Raw genomic sequence first — 15,955 nt, forward strand, 5'->3', positions numbered from 1 at the left:
TTGGCTGCTTCCTCCTTGACTCACATCCTAATTTTTGTAATACCATTCTCTCTCATGGCTTTCCTCCAACCTCTTTGGTTGTTCCTTTTCAATCTGCTTTCTTTTTACACTTTCCAGTCTACTTTTATCTTCTGAATGATGGTGTTCTTCAGTGCCTGGTCATAAGATCTCATTTATCCTCATGGTTTTAAATCTGTTTTGCGCACAGAAGCCAAAGTAGTCTATTTAAAATATCCACGTTACTTCCCAACTTAAAATTGTTCAAGAACTTACTATTAATATAAAAAATCCAAATTCTTGTCAAGGCCTACAGACCTCGGTCTATCCTTACCTCCCTAACTCCCTAACTTGAGTATTTTGCATTCTTTATTCCCTATGCCTAGAACAGTGATTTTCAACTGGGAATGATTTTGTCTTTAAGGGGATATTTGGCAAAGGCTAATACATTTCTGGTTGTCACTGTTAGGGTAGAGAGGATGCCACTATTGTTATCCCATCCATTGAGGCCAATGATGCTGCTAAACATCCCACAGTGGAAAAAACAGTCCCCTACAACAAAGAATTATATGATTCAAAATGTCGATAGTGCACAGGTTGAGAAACCCTGACTTACAGCACCTTCTCCTGAATCTCCAACTGGCTGACTCCTTTTCATCCTCTCTTCTTCAGTTTTAATTCCATCTTCTTAGAAAAGTCATCCTTGACCTAGAACTCCCTGTTTATTGCTATCACAGTGTTCTGTTTATTCATCTCATATCATTTTTTCACAACCTGTAGTTATTTCGCTTATTAATCTGCTTGTTTATTATCTTTCTCACTATCTAGGAAGCAAATCCCATGAAAGGCCTCTCTTGATCTTCATTCTTTCTGTAGAATCTAATGCAATGGCACAGAGTAAACATCAATAAAGAGTTGTTCAATAGATTTATGGACATAGAGAACAGACTCATTGTTGCCAGGGGGAGAGAGAGGGAGTAGGATGGACTGTGACTTTGGAGTTAGTTGATGCAGACTATTACTTTTAGAAAGGATAAGCAATGAGGTCCTGCTGTATAGTGCAGGGCACTAAATCCAATCACTTGTGATGAAACATGGTGGAGAAAAAGAATGTGTGTATATATGTGTGTGTGTGCATGTGTGTGTGTGTATAACTGGGTCACTTTGCTATACAGCAGAAATTGACAGAACATTGTAAATCAACTATAAAAATTTTCTTAAAAAGTTTGATATCTGAATTAGTATCTACAATAAGTCACTGAATGAAAAGTTAAAATAAAGCTTTCTTTTCTTCTTTTTTTATTTCTACAAAATTAAAGTATACCGTTACCGAGATCAGAGTGAAGACACCTGGAGAGAAATTGTCATCGCTAAGAGTGTCTCTGGAAGACTGCTGGTCTGCGGTTAGTATTCAGATGCTTTCCATGAATTACCCTTCCATCCTAAGTAGCTTCTTACAATTAGAACCAGAAGTAGAGTCATATTATGGCCAAATTAACTAATGTCTGGAGATGATGAAAACCATTTGGGGGGGAAAAAAGGAAATAAGAGGATAGTAACAAAAATGAGATAAAATTATATTTTTAATCAAGTAATCTCTAAGAAGCTTAGAAAACCTAATTTTTTACTATGTGCACATCTGAAAAACTGTTTCAAAAATGTATTAAGGAGTGTCTGGTTAATATACATTTCAGTTTTTTCAATTAAGGAAATATGTATTGTGGACATATATTGCTTTGTCTTTTCCTGCTTTTAAGTACTAGATCCACACCACTGAATCACAGGATGGTTATAACTTCATGTAGGCATTTTACTATTTTTTTGGCTGTAGCTACTGATGTAGGGGTAATTCAGGCTAACTAGCATCCTTTCTCAGGAGTTTTCAAATTAGAGCTTTCAGAAAAGATCCATTTTTTTCCTCTGATTGCAAAACTATAAAAATGTGAGCTCAAGAGTTCCCTCGTGGCTCAGTGGTTTAAGTATCTGGCATTGTCACTGCTGTAGCATGAGTTCAAGCCCTGGCCCAGGAACTTCCATATGCCAAGGGTGCAGCCAAAAAAAGAAAAAAAAAAATGTGACCTCAGAGGTGCTTGTGGTAATGTGCCTTTTCATTTATAATATCTAGTCTGGAAAAATAAGGCAGATATGGGGAAGGCAGGAGAGAGAACGTCCCTGAAGGACCTCTATCCTCTTATAAAATATGGAATTCAAGTGTTGTGTTCATTGGACTTCTCAAAGCTCTGTAACATGACATTTTGTTTAAACATCAGAAGATCATATTTAACATCCATGACATCTTAGCCAGCTCTTCCATAGCCAAAACTTTACTGGCCATACATCCCAATCTTTCTAAACCTCTGCTTTACCAAAATCAGCATTAGCTAGTTAACTACAGTTAGTGGTTTAACCAGTAGCCTCCTTAATTTTTGCTGACTTATTGTCAGCTTAGGCAATTTCATTACCTTTGTTTGTTATTTCACTTTGAAACATCCTAATTTTCTTATCTGTAAAATTGAGGTGAGAAATAATACCTATAAATGCTGTCTTTTGATAATGCCCCAGATAAAAGCAACTGTAAGGTCTTATACTGTGTTATTATGGCCATTAGTGTTGTTATTATGATTACCAATACTGCTGTCATTAATGATAATGTGATGCTGTTAGAACCTATATGTTGTTTTTCTTGCTGTAGTATGTATTTTATTATAATCCCAGTGATGCAGGAGACTTTAGATTCCATCTGGTCCAGCCTCCCACTCACTAAAGGATCATCCCTGCCAGTGGCTGTCCACCCTTTGTTCAAATATAGTGACAGTGATAGAAAACCTGATGCTTTATGGGGCATTCTTTTCCTTTTTAAGACTTCTTTTAACTCTTAAGAAATTTTCATCACAAAGGGTTGAAATCACCTCTTAGTAATTTCTACACACTGGCCTTATTTCTGTCCTTTGCAGCAACAGAAATCTATTTTCTCTCTTCTATAATATCTTTTGTGTTTTAAAGCTAGAAGTATTCCGTACTCTCAACTTTTTGAAGGCCTAGTATTAAACTAATCCACTCATTCATTCATTAACTATTTTATTATGCATCACTGTATCCTACAAAGATTTAAAGTAAATTCTAAAAAATAAAATAAAACAAAATGAATTCTAACATGTAATATAAAACATGGTCAAATATAAGAAAAAGAAGCAGAGCTATAAGAAATTAAATATGAGTAGAATGTAAAGAATGAAAGCTAAAGAACAGAAATATGCTTGAGCCTTTGGTTTAAACTTGTTTGGCTCTGATTTAAAATCAAAAGGGAGGAATTCCTGTTGTGGCGCAGTGGAAATGAATCCGAATTGGGACTAGGAACCATGAGGTTGTGGGTTTGATCCCTGGCCTCACTCAGTGGGCTAAGGATCTGCTGTTGCCATGAGCTGTGGTGTAAGTCGCAGACCCAGCTTGGATCTGGCGTTGCTGTGGCTTTGGTGTAGGCTGGCAGCTGTAGCCCCAATTAGACCCCTAGCCTGGGAACCTCCATATGCTGTGGGACAAAAAAAGACAAAAATAAAAATTAAAAAATAAATAAATAAAATCAAAAGGGAATATGATATCTAAGTTATCAGAAACAGGAAAACATTTTTCTGTCATCAAATAAAATGCTTTTTCCCCTATGTCAGCCTCCACCTGAGGAGGCTCTTATCTCTGTTCACTGACAATGGGCTCATCAACATGTCCCTGGAAAATGAAGTAACAGGCTTCAAAAATCCATGAAATGAATTCAGGACGCACTTTTGTTGTCAACTTCTGAAAAAAAATGTGATGCCCAAAAATAAAAACAGATTTTTACAATTAGCTTGATTATGGTTTGGAGAAATTATTTCCTCTCTTATTTCAGACACTGTTGTTTTTTTCAGGACAGTTAAGTAAGATTGTTTTAACTTATTGTGCAACTATGTCATTTTGTTAGCCTATGTAAGTTTATGTTCAAAATACTAAATTTTGGGATTTCCCATGTGGCTCAGTGGTAATGAATCCAGCTAGTATCCATGAAGATGCGGGTTCGATCCCTGGCCTTGTTCAGTTGGTGAAAGATCCAGTGTTGCTGTGAGCTGTGGTGTAGGTCACAAATGTAGCTCGTATCCTGTGTTGTTGTGGCTGTGGCATAGGCTGGCAGCTGCAGTTCGGATTCGACCCCTAGCCTGGGAACTTCCATTTGCTGTAGGTGTAGCCCTAAGAAGCAAAATAAAAATCAAAAAAACCAACAAAATACTAGATTTTTTGTTTCATCGTTTTGTTTGTATGGATTAATATTAAGCCAAGTTTCACAAATTTTAATGCTATTAATTTTTTTAAATCTTTCTAGGGCTGCATCCTTGGTATATGGAAGTTCCCAGTTAGGGGTTGAATTGGAGCTGTGGCTGTCGGCCTACACCATAGCCACAGCAACACAGGATCCTTAACCCACTGAGCGAGGCCAGGAGTCGAACCTGAGTCCTTGTGGATACTAGTTGGGTTTGTTACTGCTGAGCAATGTCGGGAACTCCAAAGCCATTAATTTTTTGGGATACAAATGCTCATATTGTCTCAGAGCACTGGCAGCTTCATAATCTGTTTGCTTTATTTCTTTAAAATACCATATACCTAATCTCTTAAGAGTTTAGTCTGTATCTCATGATTCTTCCTCAATTTTTATATTGCCAAAATTAATAGTATCTTCTTTGTCTTCAGCTAATCATTGAGGAAAATGTTGATGAAGGCTAGATTCAGCTCCAGCTATAACTGAAGTTACCCCTAATGGCAGCATTAAAATTTTTTGGAAGCCAAGTAGAGACCGTGCTTAAGGGCAACATGGTACCATAAAAGAGTATCGCCTTTAGACTTAGACAGACTTAGGTTCAAGTCCTGACTTCACCATTTATTTTATGTGTGACCTTGAACAGTTATTAACTACTTTTAAAACCCAATTTCCTCATCTGTATGTAGTAGGGTGTCCTAGCTAATCCCTAACTGGATTGCTTTTGACAGGATTAGTAAAATTGCAACCTCTGTGGGCATTAATTTGCATGATTTTTTTTTCTGGCAATATTTTGTAATCTGAGAGAAAGAATGAAAGAAACAGTTGAATTTCTTGTGTTCAGAAGCAACATGATATGATAGAATGGATGTAGAATTATGGAATTCTTGCTCTCAAGTAGCTCTGTTGCTGTGGGCAGGTCAGTTTACCTCTTAACCTTTCTTAATCCCTAAAGAAAGGAATTGGGAGTTCCCGTCGGGGCGCAACTGAAACGAATCCGACTGGGAACCATGAGGTTGTGAGTCCTATCTCTGGCCTTGCTCAGTGGGTCAAGAATCTGGCCTTGCTGTGAGCTGTACTGTAGGTTGCCGACACAGCTGGGATCCTGCGTTGCTGTGGCTCTGGCATAGGCCGGCAGCTGTAACTCTCTTAGACCCCCTATCCTGGGAATCTCCACATGCTGTGGGTGTGGCTCTAAAAAGCAAAAAAAGAAAAAAAAAAAGGAGTTGGACCACATGGTTCTGAAGAAAGGGATTGGACCACATGATTCTAAATACTAAAGATATGAATAAAGGAATCTTTTCCTAGTTCTTACTTAATTCCAAAATATCTCAGGAACTGAATGCTTTATGCAAATTATTTAACTTTCCCAACAACCCTAAAATAGAGATTAATATTCTTATTTTAGAGACAATGAAAGTGAGATGCCTAGCACAGTGTCTGCCATATAGGAGGCACTGAATAAACAAACTGAATGAAATAGAAGAACTTACCAGGTAAGTATGATGTCTGGTTATAGCTGTGGAAATACAGTAGAGTAAGTAGAAATGAAGAAGGTAATATGTACCACTTGAATAGATCAAGGAGTAAAGGTCAAAGATATCTACCTTTTTGATTGAAAGCCATTCACTAGGATTTTTTGTGCATAAATATAATTTCTCTTTCATTTTTTTCTAAAACAAGTTTTATAACATGTTTTATTCATACAGTTCTTTAGAGTCTTAAAGATAGAAAGGATATCAGAGATGAGTTCTCTAAAATCCCTCACTGTATAGATGAGAACATTTAAGTTCAGGGAAGTAAAGTTACCTTTAGACACTAATAGAACCAGTACTAGAATTCAATTCCTATTCACACAGAATTTGCCTGGTGTGAAGTATCTTTCATGAAATATTCTGAAGTTTCAATCAGAAATAGTACTCTTTTGTTTCTTAAAATGCAACCAAATTTCTTCTGTATTCAAATACTTATGGTAAGCATAATTGACATCTTTGTGCTGTGCTGAAAGACAAGGGAAGGGGAAAATAAGGAAGAAGTCAAGAGCATTTCACAGGTAAAGATTTTCTTTTTATAAATCAGAATGTCTATGGTAGTACTCTGACTTTATGAAAAATACTGTGGTGTTCAGATATGTGCCAAACTTATTTTTCTTCCTCTTGGGAATATAACAGATTTAAGTCTTTATGATGTATGTGTGTGTATACACACACAAAACTATACATCTTAGACTATATTGTTTTTGAAGTAGTTCTTTAAGAAATGCAATCATAAAATAACACTGCCTTTTGCTCATAACTTATTGGCGAAAGCTGTGAATCTAACGGAAGTTTCCCTGGAGAGCACTTTTCTTTGTAAGGATGATAAAAATATTCAGGGCACCAGTGTTTTCAAGTTGAACTTCCTTGTTGAAATTCACTTCACAATCAAAAGAAAAAAGGAAAATAAGGTTTGTTTTTTAGTAGAGTAATAAAATTGTCGAAAAATATTCAGTGATAGAAATAATTCAAAGATTTATAGGTAAAAGCAGAAATTTTAGAGTATTTAATTTCTTTATTTCTTAACTGTTACTGCTCATGAGTTTTTCATTCTCTTATTTGTAAAAAAGCCCTAAAAACTCAAATTAAGTTGGAGGAAAAAACAAACTCTTGGCAAATAATATCCTTGAAAATGTGTACTAATGCCTTTTTGTATATTTTTAAATCAGGATTTTCTGATTAAATTGTTTTCTACAGATTTTTTTCTGCTACTGTTTCAAAGTCTTTTTATTCTGAAGAACTCTATCAAATTAGTTATAGTAATTTTAATGTGATGGAAAAAAGCCATTCTAGTTGCTTAAAACAGTGCTGACATTTAAATTTTAAATAGCATTTATTAGTACGTAGAGCTGGAACTTTCAAACATTTTAGACTACAACCTAGAATAAGCAGTGTATTTTACATTGTGATCCAGTTCACATGAACACATATAAAACAAAATCAGTAGTTTCCTGAAATAATACTATTTCTATGAGTGATATGCTCTGATATTTTCTTTTTTTCTTTTATTCTCTTCCATCTCCTTTGAAAAGCTGCTGATCATAACCATCTAAATTAGTTCTTATATCCACTTAATAGAACAGAACCATAGTTTGAAAGACATGGACCAAGAGGTTTTTAGTGGACGGAGCAATGTTTACTCTTTTCTTTAATACAGTATGGAAATGTATTCTCTTCTGGTTAGAAAATATTCATTTTGGTTTGATATTGTCACATTAACTTTTTTTTACTGATGAAAGTAAAACTTACTAACTTGTAAAAAAAACAAAAAAAAGCCTTTACTCTCTGGTTGCACATTTTTAACATTACCCTGATTCAGTTTTATTTCTCTGTGACTAATAAAGTATACAAGTTTTATAAGGCTATATTTATATAGACATAGATAAATATGAAATCATGTATAGTATGTGATGTCACCAGAAGGTGTGTGGATTGTATCCATGTGGAGGATTGTGTTCTCAACTGGATAGGAGAGAGAATAAAATGGTGGGAGGAGTGTTACAGCAGAAGCAGGACTCCTGGTTCTAATTTTAAACATGCAATGTGAGACTGGGCGAGTTTCTTAACTTCTCTGACCTGAGAGTTTCTATTCTATAAATGAGGGACTTGATGTAGAACATTTCAAAATAGTGTCTATTTCTCAAGTGTTTTGATTCTAAGCAAATGGTTGTTTATTTAAACCAAAGAGAGTGTTTCATTATACTATTAACGTAATACCAGTGGATTGTATTTGGTCAAATAACATTTTTTGCTTCTTACTCTTTTATATAAAATATCAGGATTTCCCGTCGTGGCGCAGTGGTTAACGAATCCAACTAGGAACCATGAGGTTTCGGGTTCGATCCCTGCCCTTGCTCATTGGGTTAACGATCCGGCATTGCCGTGAGCTGTGGTGTAGGTTGCAGACGCGGCTCGGATCCTGCGTTGCTGTGGCTCTGGCATAGGCCAGAGGCTACAGCTCCGATTCGACCCCTAGCCTGGGAACCTCCATATGCCGTGAGAGCAGACCAAGAAAATGGCAAAAAGACAAAATAAATAAATACATTTAAAAATAAATAAAATATCAATATTCTTTGGCATGCAAGCAATTGGGCACTTAAGTAAACATCAGGGTATGATCATTAACCATAATTGATATATTTTATATACATATGCATCTGAAAACTTGATAATTTTTCCCTGTTTCTATGTATCTTAGTCTGTTCAGATTACTGTGACAGAGTGGCATAGACTGGGTGGCTTATAGACAACAGAAATTTCTTTCTCGCAGTTCTGGAAGCTGGGAAGTCCAAAAGCTAGGCACTGACAGATTGGCGTCTGGTGAGAGCCTACTTCCTAATTCATAGATGGCTATCTTCTCTCTGTGTTCTCGCATGGGGAAAGGGGCAAGGCAGCTTTGTAGAGTCTCTCTTATATGATTCTAATCTCATTCATGAGGACTATACCCTCATCACTTAATCACCTCCTAAAGGCCCACCCCCTAATATTATCACCTGGAGGCTAGGATTTCAACATATTGATTTTAGGTGGGCCATGCTCATTCACAATATAGCATTAGGATAAGTTTAATGTGTTTTTGATAGATTTTGATGAGTTTGTGAGGAAATTCATTGTAATTAATCGTGAACTCTATCCATTTCTCTTTCTGTATACCAGAGGTAAAGAATATTTCTTGGATAAATGTGGTCTGTGTTGTCATTTGACCTTATGTTCTGAAGTAAAAACTGAGCTTAGTGCGCTGTATGGCCTAGAAGGTAGCCTTGCCCAGGAGGCCTGAAACATGAGGCAAATCAGTTATGTTGCAGAATCTTCATTAGCGGCAGTTTTGCTTTAGGTAGAAGTAAGGCAAGATAGATAATAGGAACTGAGTTTAAAATTAGGCTTGTAAAGTATTCCTGCCTTTTCAAGATAAGTTGGGAAAGAAGAGAAAGTTGTTTCAGGATGATTGTATTTTCCTTTATGTTTCCATTAGCTCATAGAGGAATCTCCTCCTTTCCCTTGTTATGACTACCATGTACCTAATTTCTTTGAGCAAGGTGGAAACCCCACTGAGAAAGGGACTTTGGATGATTGTTTTTATTCATTATATTCTAGAGAAGATCATGTCAAAATAGTGAATTCAGAGGCAACATACTTTCTGATTTGAAAATTTTCAAACAGATATTTTAAAAAAAAATCCATTTTAGTCTGTAAAAAGAGATGAGGGATTATATACCCATCAGTCCCATGAGAACTCCTTTCTGTGTGTGTAATGTATTTTCTGAACAGGTATCCACCATAATAATGATGTTTTTAAATCCTCGAATGACCTCTAAAATATGTGAATGCTCACAAGAAATAGTACCATTTTAGTAAGATCCTAAAAAGTCTCCCTTAATTGCAATTTTGAGTCTGGAGAACAGAGTTAGCACTAATGCTTATCCTAAAAAGTAGTCACGCCACTTTGGTGTTTATGATTATGTATGTATTTAATATCCTCATTGCTCCAGCATATATTAGTTTCAAGTCAAGTTCAAATATATTTATCCCAAAGGAGTTCCAATGTAACCTCTAATCTAACTTCATTCTAAATTCCTTTGCTTTCTTACTGTGTGATCTTGATGATTTGTAATTTTGTTAATAATAATAGCTAGCACTTACCAAGCATTTACCATGTATTGGGTAATATACTTTATAATGCATTATTTTTAAGATAGATACTAATTTTATCCCTGTAATTAACATACATTTATTTATTTAACAAGTTTTTATTTTTCTTTACTATACACCAGGCACAGATACAGCAGCTTTTTTTAAGTAAAGTCTCCACCCCCAGAAAGCATTCATTCTGATGGGCAAGATAAATAATAAAAGAATAAATACAGACATTGTGGGTAGCAGCTACATCTTGTGGATCTCTAACAATGCGGTTGACTGAGGGCCCCAGTTCTATTCAGTCTGACCTCTGTCATTGCATTCTTGCAAGCTTACCTTCCGTGATCTGTTCCTAGCCAATGCCGGACGATGACAGTGACCCTAAGGCAGACCTGTTTCTGAGAAACACAGATTGCTTTGGCTCAGGGATCCTGCAGCAGCCTTGCAATCTTTTTTAGACCTCCAGGCAGTCTAGAACACTTCCATGCACTTCCTTTTGAGGTCAGCTTGGGTTTCTCCTTGCCTATCTTTAACTATGTCCCCATTTTCTCTCATGTGGGCAGTTTTCCTAACAAAATTCTTGCAGGTTTAACCTTTTCTTGACATTGCTCCTCAGAGGACCCAGACTAACACATTATGTTAGGGAGTAATAAGGGCTGTGAAGAATAATAAAAGCACAATAAGGGGTCATAAGTGTGCTTTCTTAAACAAGAGTGGTCAGGGAAGATCTCAGGCAGAAGGGACCTTTAAACCACATAAATAGTTGGAGAAAACTGATTTACACAGTGAAGTAAATTGCTCAAGATGTATCACTGATTTGTGATAGATCAGCAGGCAGCTGACATGTTTAAATACAGCTGCTTTCATACAGAGTTTATAAGTGAGAGATGATAAAGAAAATGTAATGTGAGTATCAAATTGGGTGACAATTCATGTCAGATGATTGTGTGTATGTAGAACAAAGCTACTTCAAAAGAGGTGAGGAAAAGGCTCTAGAAAACATAAAATAATGCAATCGTTTCCTTTAAGCCTGCTTCATTCTGGCATTTTTGTCCCTATTCTTTTTGATTTAGTTTGCTAATGCTGCAATTTCTATACTAGTACTTCCATCAGCAATTGAATTTACATTTTTTCCCTTCTGACTTTCCAGTCCTGTTTTCTGAACCATCTCTATCTCCTACACTGCCTTAATTGTCATGTGTTTTAAATTATTACAAAATCCAGAGTAATAAGAAGCATATTCCTTTTGAATCTGAACTATAACCTCTCAGAAATAGCTTTTTTCCCCCCTTCTTTGCCCACATATACCAAATCTTCCTTTTGAAATCACATTATATTGAGAAGCCAGGGAAAATTTATATCCTGGTTTGAAATCTCGTTCTTTTATTTGAGGAATTCAAAGAGAGACACACCCTTTTATTTATCTAATAGTACTTCAGCTTAAGCCATTGAAATTCTTACAATTTTACTTACTTTTTTCTTAGTTCTGAGAAGTTTAACTTTTTTAAGCATTATAATTTTCTAAAAATTCTTTGATATATTTGTGAGGTGCTTTGGTTAGTTAGTGGAATAGATTCCCTTTGCTTGTTCTTTTGGCAAAAGCCTGGCACTCTTCCACCTTTCAAAGAAAGTGAACTGACCTCCTGCCTACAGAATAGAACATGTGGAGGTTGAAAGTATTTTTCATAAGAAAGGGGGCATTCAAAGCAATACTTTCCTAAGCTTAAAAAAAGAAGTTGTGGCTGAGAAACTGCAATGATGTCATATAAGTTTTATCTTGCATAAGCAGGAGAGTGAGGAAATTCCAGAATTAATAAGTCTGCTGGTACAGCTGTGCCCTGAGTTGGAAAGTTCAGGATGTTCTTTTCACACTCACGACTGGACATTTTGCCCCACATTAGCCTGTGTGAGAATGATTGGCTCCCTCCATTTCCAAGCTGCTAAAACATTTATAAATGGATCTATTTAGGAAGTGTAAAATTTTTCAGTGGATGCAATAAATGGTCAATTTTGACTAAAAATTATTTCCGTATTTGCCTTGATTTTGTAATAACTGATAGTTATTTTAATTATCAAGTCTTTTCAAACATTGAGTTAAGAAATGGAAGATACTGGCCTTGAGAAATGATTGAAGGGAGTGAAGAGATAAAAGCCAAGAATGATCTTTCTAACCATAGATCTAGTTGTTAACATAGCTTTAGTATTACCTAGAGACCTGTTGGCCAGTTGATCATTAAGAAATTGGCCAAATAAAATAGGACATATAATTTCATGACCCAAATGTCTGTTGAGCAGTATAATGGAAATTGTATTTCTTCTAAAGTTTTGAAAAATAAATATTTTCATTTACAGGAATGTTTTTGGTGTGTTTTCACAGTAGATGATCTTGATGACAGTATGGCTATTAGTGTCATACATTTCTGTCCTTTTTTTTCCTGCCCTCTTTTTATTTCCTCTTCTTTCCCCCTTCATCCTTCAGGGAAAGGAAAAAAAGCTTACATGGATCAGAAGTATGCAGAATGCTGAGCAGAAACAAATGGGTTTAATCAGAATATGTTTCTGTGTTTCTCTAATTTCATAATTAAACATGCATATTGCTTGTTTCAACATTCTGAAAGTTCACCTTTTTATGATTATGAATGCCTGAATGATTTTTGAGGGTGACTCTAAAATGACTCAGCTTTTAGCTGTATTTTCCCAAAATTAATATAAGGCATATTTTTTATTATTTTGTCTAGACATAATAAAACAGTTTAAGGCCGAAATTATTTTGAAAGACAAGTTATGGACCACGAGTTCTTAGAATATATATTTTAGAGCCAGACTCACCAAGTTCTTCCACTTTTGAGCTAGAATTAAACTAGTCACCTTAGTTCTCTGAGGCTTAATTTTCTTATTTAAAATGGAGAATATTTATAATACCTTTCCCACAGGATAATGATTAAAATAAAATAAGATTTAAAATATTCATTCATTGGCTGTTATAAAGCAGTGAGTATAGGACCTGGCATTTAGAAGCTCATCAACAAATGTTATTTTTATTAATTTACTTTTTAAAAAAATTCTCTCTCTCCTTTATTTCATTTTTCATGTATACAAATGTGGGTGGGGAAAAAATGCCAGTCTTTCTGCTGCTATAAAAAAGGCGATCATATTTCTTCAGTCTTTGAAAGAGTCAGTTGCTTTTCAGGTCAGTGGAAAACTCATTCAAATTTCCTTTCAAATTCTAATTGTGTAGCAACCAGAGTGTGAAATTTTGGCATGTCTAAAGATGTCAGACAGCTGAGCTAGACTTAATAGACACTTCCAAGGAAGGAAGAAATATGATAGTGATAAAGGATTATACCATCATTTTCTACCCGATCTTAAAAAAACCACAAAAACTTAGGATTCCCCCTTTATAAATGGTCCTTTATGATACTGGAGAATACTGTTCTATGGCTAACATCTTTAATAGCTGGCCTTTTTGGTGGTTAACAGAGTGATGATACTGAGCATAGATTTTTAACTATTTATAGATAGTTAAAATCATGCAATAAAATTTCAGTTTAATGAAAAAAGTAGCTCATTTTAAAATTGCTAATAAATAGCTAAGGAATTTCATAAAAATGCATAATAGAATATGACTAATTTTTTTATTTTTTGAAAGATTAAAATGAACCAAAAAATGGTATGATGGGAGTTTATCGCAGATGCCAACATTGTTATTTTAAAATAGGTAAACACCAAAACATAAATAAAACTAAGATATCTTAAAGATATATTTTAAACTATAGAAATGCTCTACAATGATAATATGTACAAATAAGATCCACTGAGTTCCTGTCATCGCTCAGTGGAAACGAATCTGTCTAGTATCCATGAGAATGCAGGTTTGATCCCTGGCCTTGTTCACTGGGTTATGGATCCAGCGTTGTCATGAACTGTAGTGTAAGTCACAGACGTGGCTTGGATCTGGCATTGCTGTGGCTACATTGTAGGCTGGTGGCTACAGCTCCCTTTGACCCCTACTCTGGGAACCTCCATATGCTCTGGGTGTGGCCCTGAAAAGACAACAACAAAAAAAGGATGATTAAAACTACCACCATTTTCAGCATTACATATGGATTCTTTTATAAATATGTGGTCTTGCTACATAGCATTTTCAGTAATTTATTATACACTCTCCTTCCTTTCTCCTAAACTTAATCTGGCAGATACTTTTCTATGGATGAGACATTTCTTCTCTGGTATAAACATCTATCAGGGAACTTTTAACTGAATTGAAATGGGAAAAACTGATATTTATTTCTTACTAGTTTCATGCTGTATATTTCTTTAACCACATTTTAAGACATATCTGTAATTTCGTATTAGTTTGAGTCTTTTATCCCAGTGTATTAATATATTTCATGATAGATATGTGCTACATTACTCCCAGTGCTTTTTTGTTCCATTTCTTGTTTTTGTTTGTATTTTATAACATGTATTCTCTAGTGATTAAGGATTTGAGCAGAAGTTAAAGATTCAGCAAAGAAAGCTGCCAATTCAAATTATACTTTCTCTCTCATACATATAGCATGTGTTTTGTTATTACTTTTCTAAAAATGCATAAAGTTGGCCCTAAATGTATAAAGTGGAACCTAATCAACAGACAACATTGGGATCTGTGAACTTGAATTCCATATGTACCTTGGTCATGAAAACTGCAGTAGTATGATTTTCTTTGAGTCATTTTCACTCAGTCTCCTTGAGTTAATACAAAATGAAAATAACAACCCAATTGAACTCTGTAGAATGTCATCTGTATTAATTACCTAATGGTTCAAAGCACACTGAAAAATACAAAGCACCTTAGAAATTCTGAAGGAAAAGACTTCATTCAGACAAAGTTATTATATCATGGAAACTTAACAGAAAAGAAGAACCCAAGCTTTTTTTCCATCAGTTATGTTTGTATATCAACTCCAATAGCTTTCATCCCTGAAATAAAACTCTGAATTAATCTAAATAGCTTGCACTGTATATTTTGATTCTAGATCCATTTGAAAAACTTACTCAGGAGTGGCTCATATCAAAGGCAACAAAGATGAAACTTTTGTTGTCAGTTACTTTTCTAGACTTTCTCAGTGAAAAAGCTGGATTGTTTAGACCAGGTGAACACAGATTATGAATAAAGACAAATGAGTTAAAATTTTTTTAAATAAGATTTTGAATCATTTATTAGTATTTGATCTGAGATTGAAATTAAATGCCATAAAAGGAAAATTGTTAAATTGCCACTAAATTATTGCTGCTAATGAAGTGTGTACATGGCTTGGCCTGTAAGTAGAATAATAAAACAGCAGCATTTATATTCAGAGGTTTTTATGGCACATATAACTTTCTTTTCATAGGTCGTCTGATTCGGGTATGGTAGTATCCTCTGTGGGTTCAGTTGTTATCACTATAGGAATATTCTCAGATATCCATCCCTTAGGAGTCCTATTGAAGGACCGTCTGCCAGAAAGAGGATTGGCAAAGGCCATGAACCTGGGATCTGTGAGAAGTAGTAGCTCAAAATCTGGAACCTTGAATTTAACTATTTTTGATGCTTTTTCAAAACCTCCAAATGGGGTAGCAACTCTGTGAGAAATGAAAAAAAAAGAATACATGAGTTAGTATTAAAATTTATTTGCCAGAAAATAGAAAACAATTTAATGCATGATCTTATGGGCATTTTTATGTTATATTCTTAGTAAGGTTTCAGTTTTTGAATCATCTATTCAAGAACTGTACCTTTATGATAAAACAGATATTTCATAACAAATTCGTGTGAAGTCCTTTTGTACTTACTCTTAATTTTGTACTAAACTAATCTGTGATTGCCTTGAGTTATCTCAAACATTTCTTGCCTTTGCGCCTTTGCTAGCTAGCAATGTTACACTTGCTTAAGGTGTTTGCTCTGTGCTTCCTCTCCACTTGTGTATGTCCTATGGGTTTTAAAGTCCTAACTTCAACTATCCCAACCCACACTCCATTTCTGAAC

The 15,955-nt window shown here is 35.1% G+C and overlaps 1 protein-coding gene across 1 annotated transcript in view; it reads right to left on the reverse strand.

Annotated features, from left to right (window-relative positions):
- Nucleotides 1-15,131: 15,131 nt before the first annotated feature.
- The window catches only part of MYOZ2 (myozenin 2), a 30,273-nt gene continuing 29,449 nt past the window's right edge, over nucleotides 15,132-15,955 (reverse strand). The window contains exon 6 of the mRNA XM_047799122.1: nucleotides 15,132-15,552. Coding sequence (XP_047655078.1) covers nucleotides 15,318-15,552 — 235 coding nt within the window. The 3' untranslated portion in view covers nucleotides 15,132-15,317. The remainder of the gene's footprint in view (nucleotides 15,553-15,955) is intronic.

The sequence above is a fragment of the Phacochoerus africanus genome, chromosome 10, assembly GCF_016906955.1.
Source record: "Phacochoerus africanus isolate WHEZ1 chromosome 10, ROS_Pafr_v1, whole genome shotgun sequence".
Taxonomy (NCBI): domain Eukaryota; kingdom Metazoa; phylum Chordata; class Mammalia; order Artiodactyla; family Suidae; genus Phacochoerus; species Phacochoerus africanus.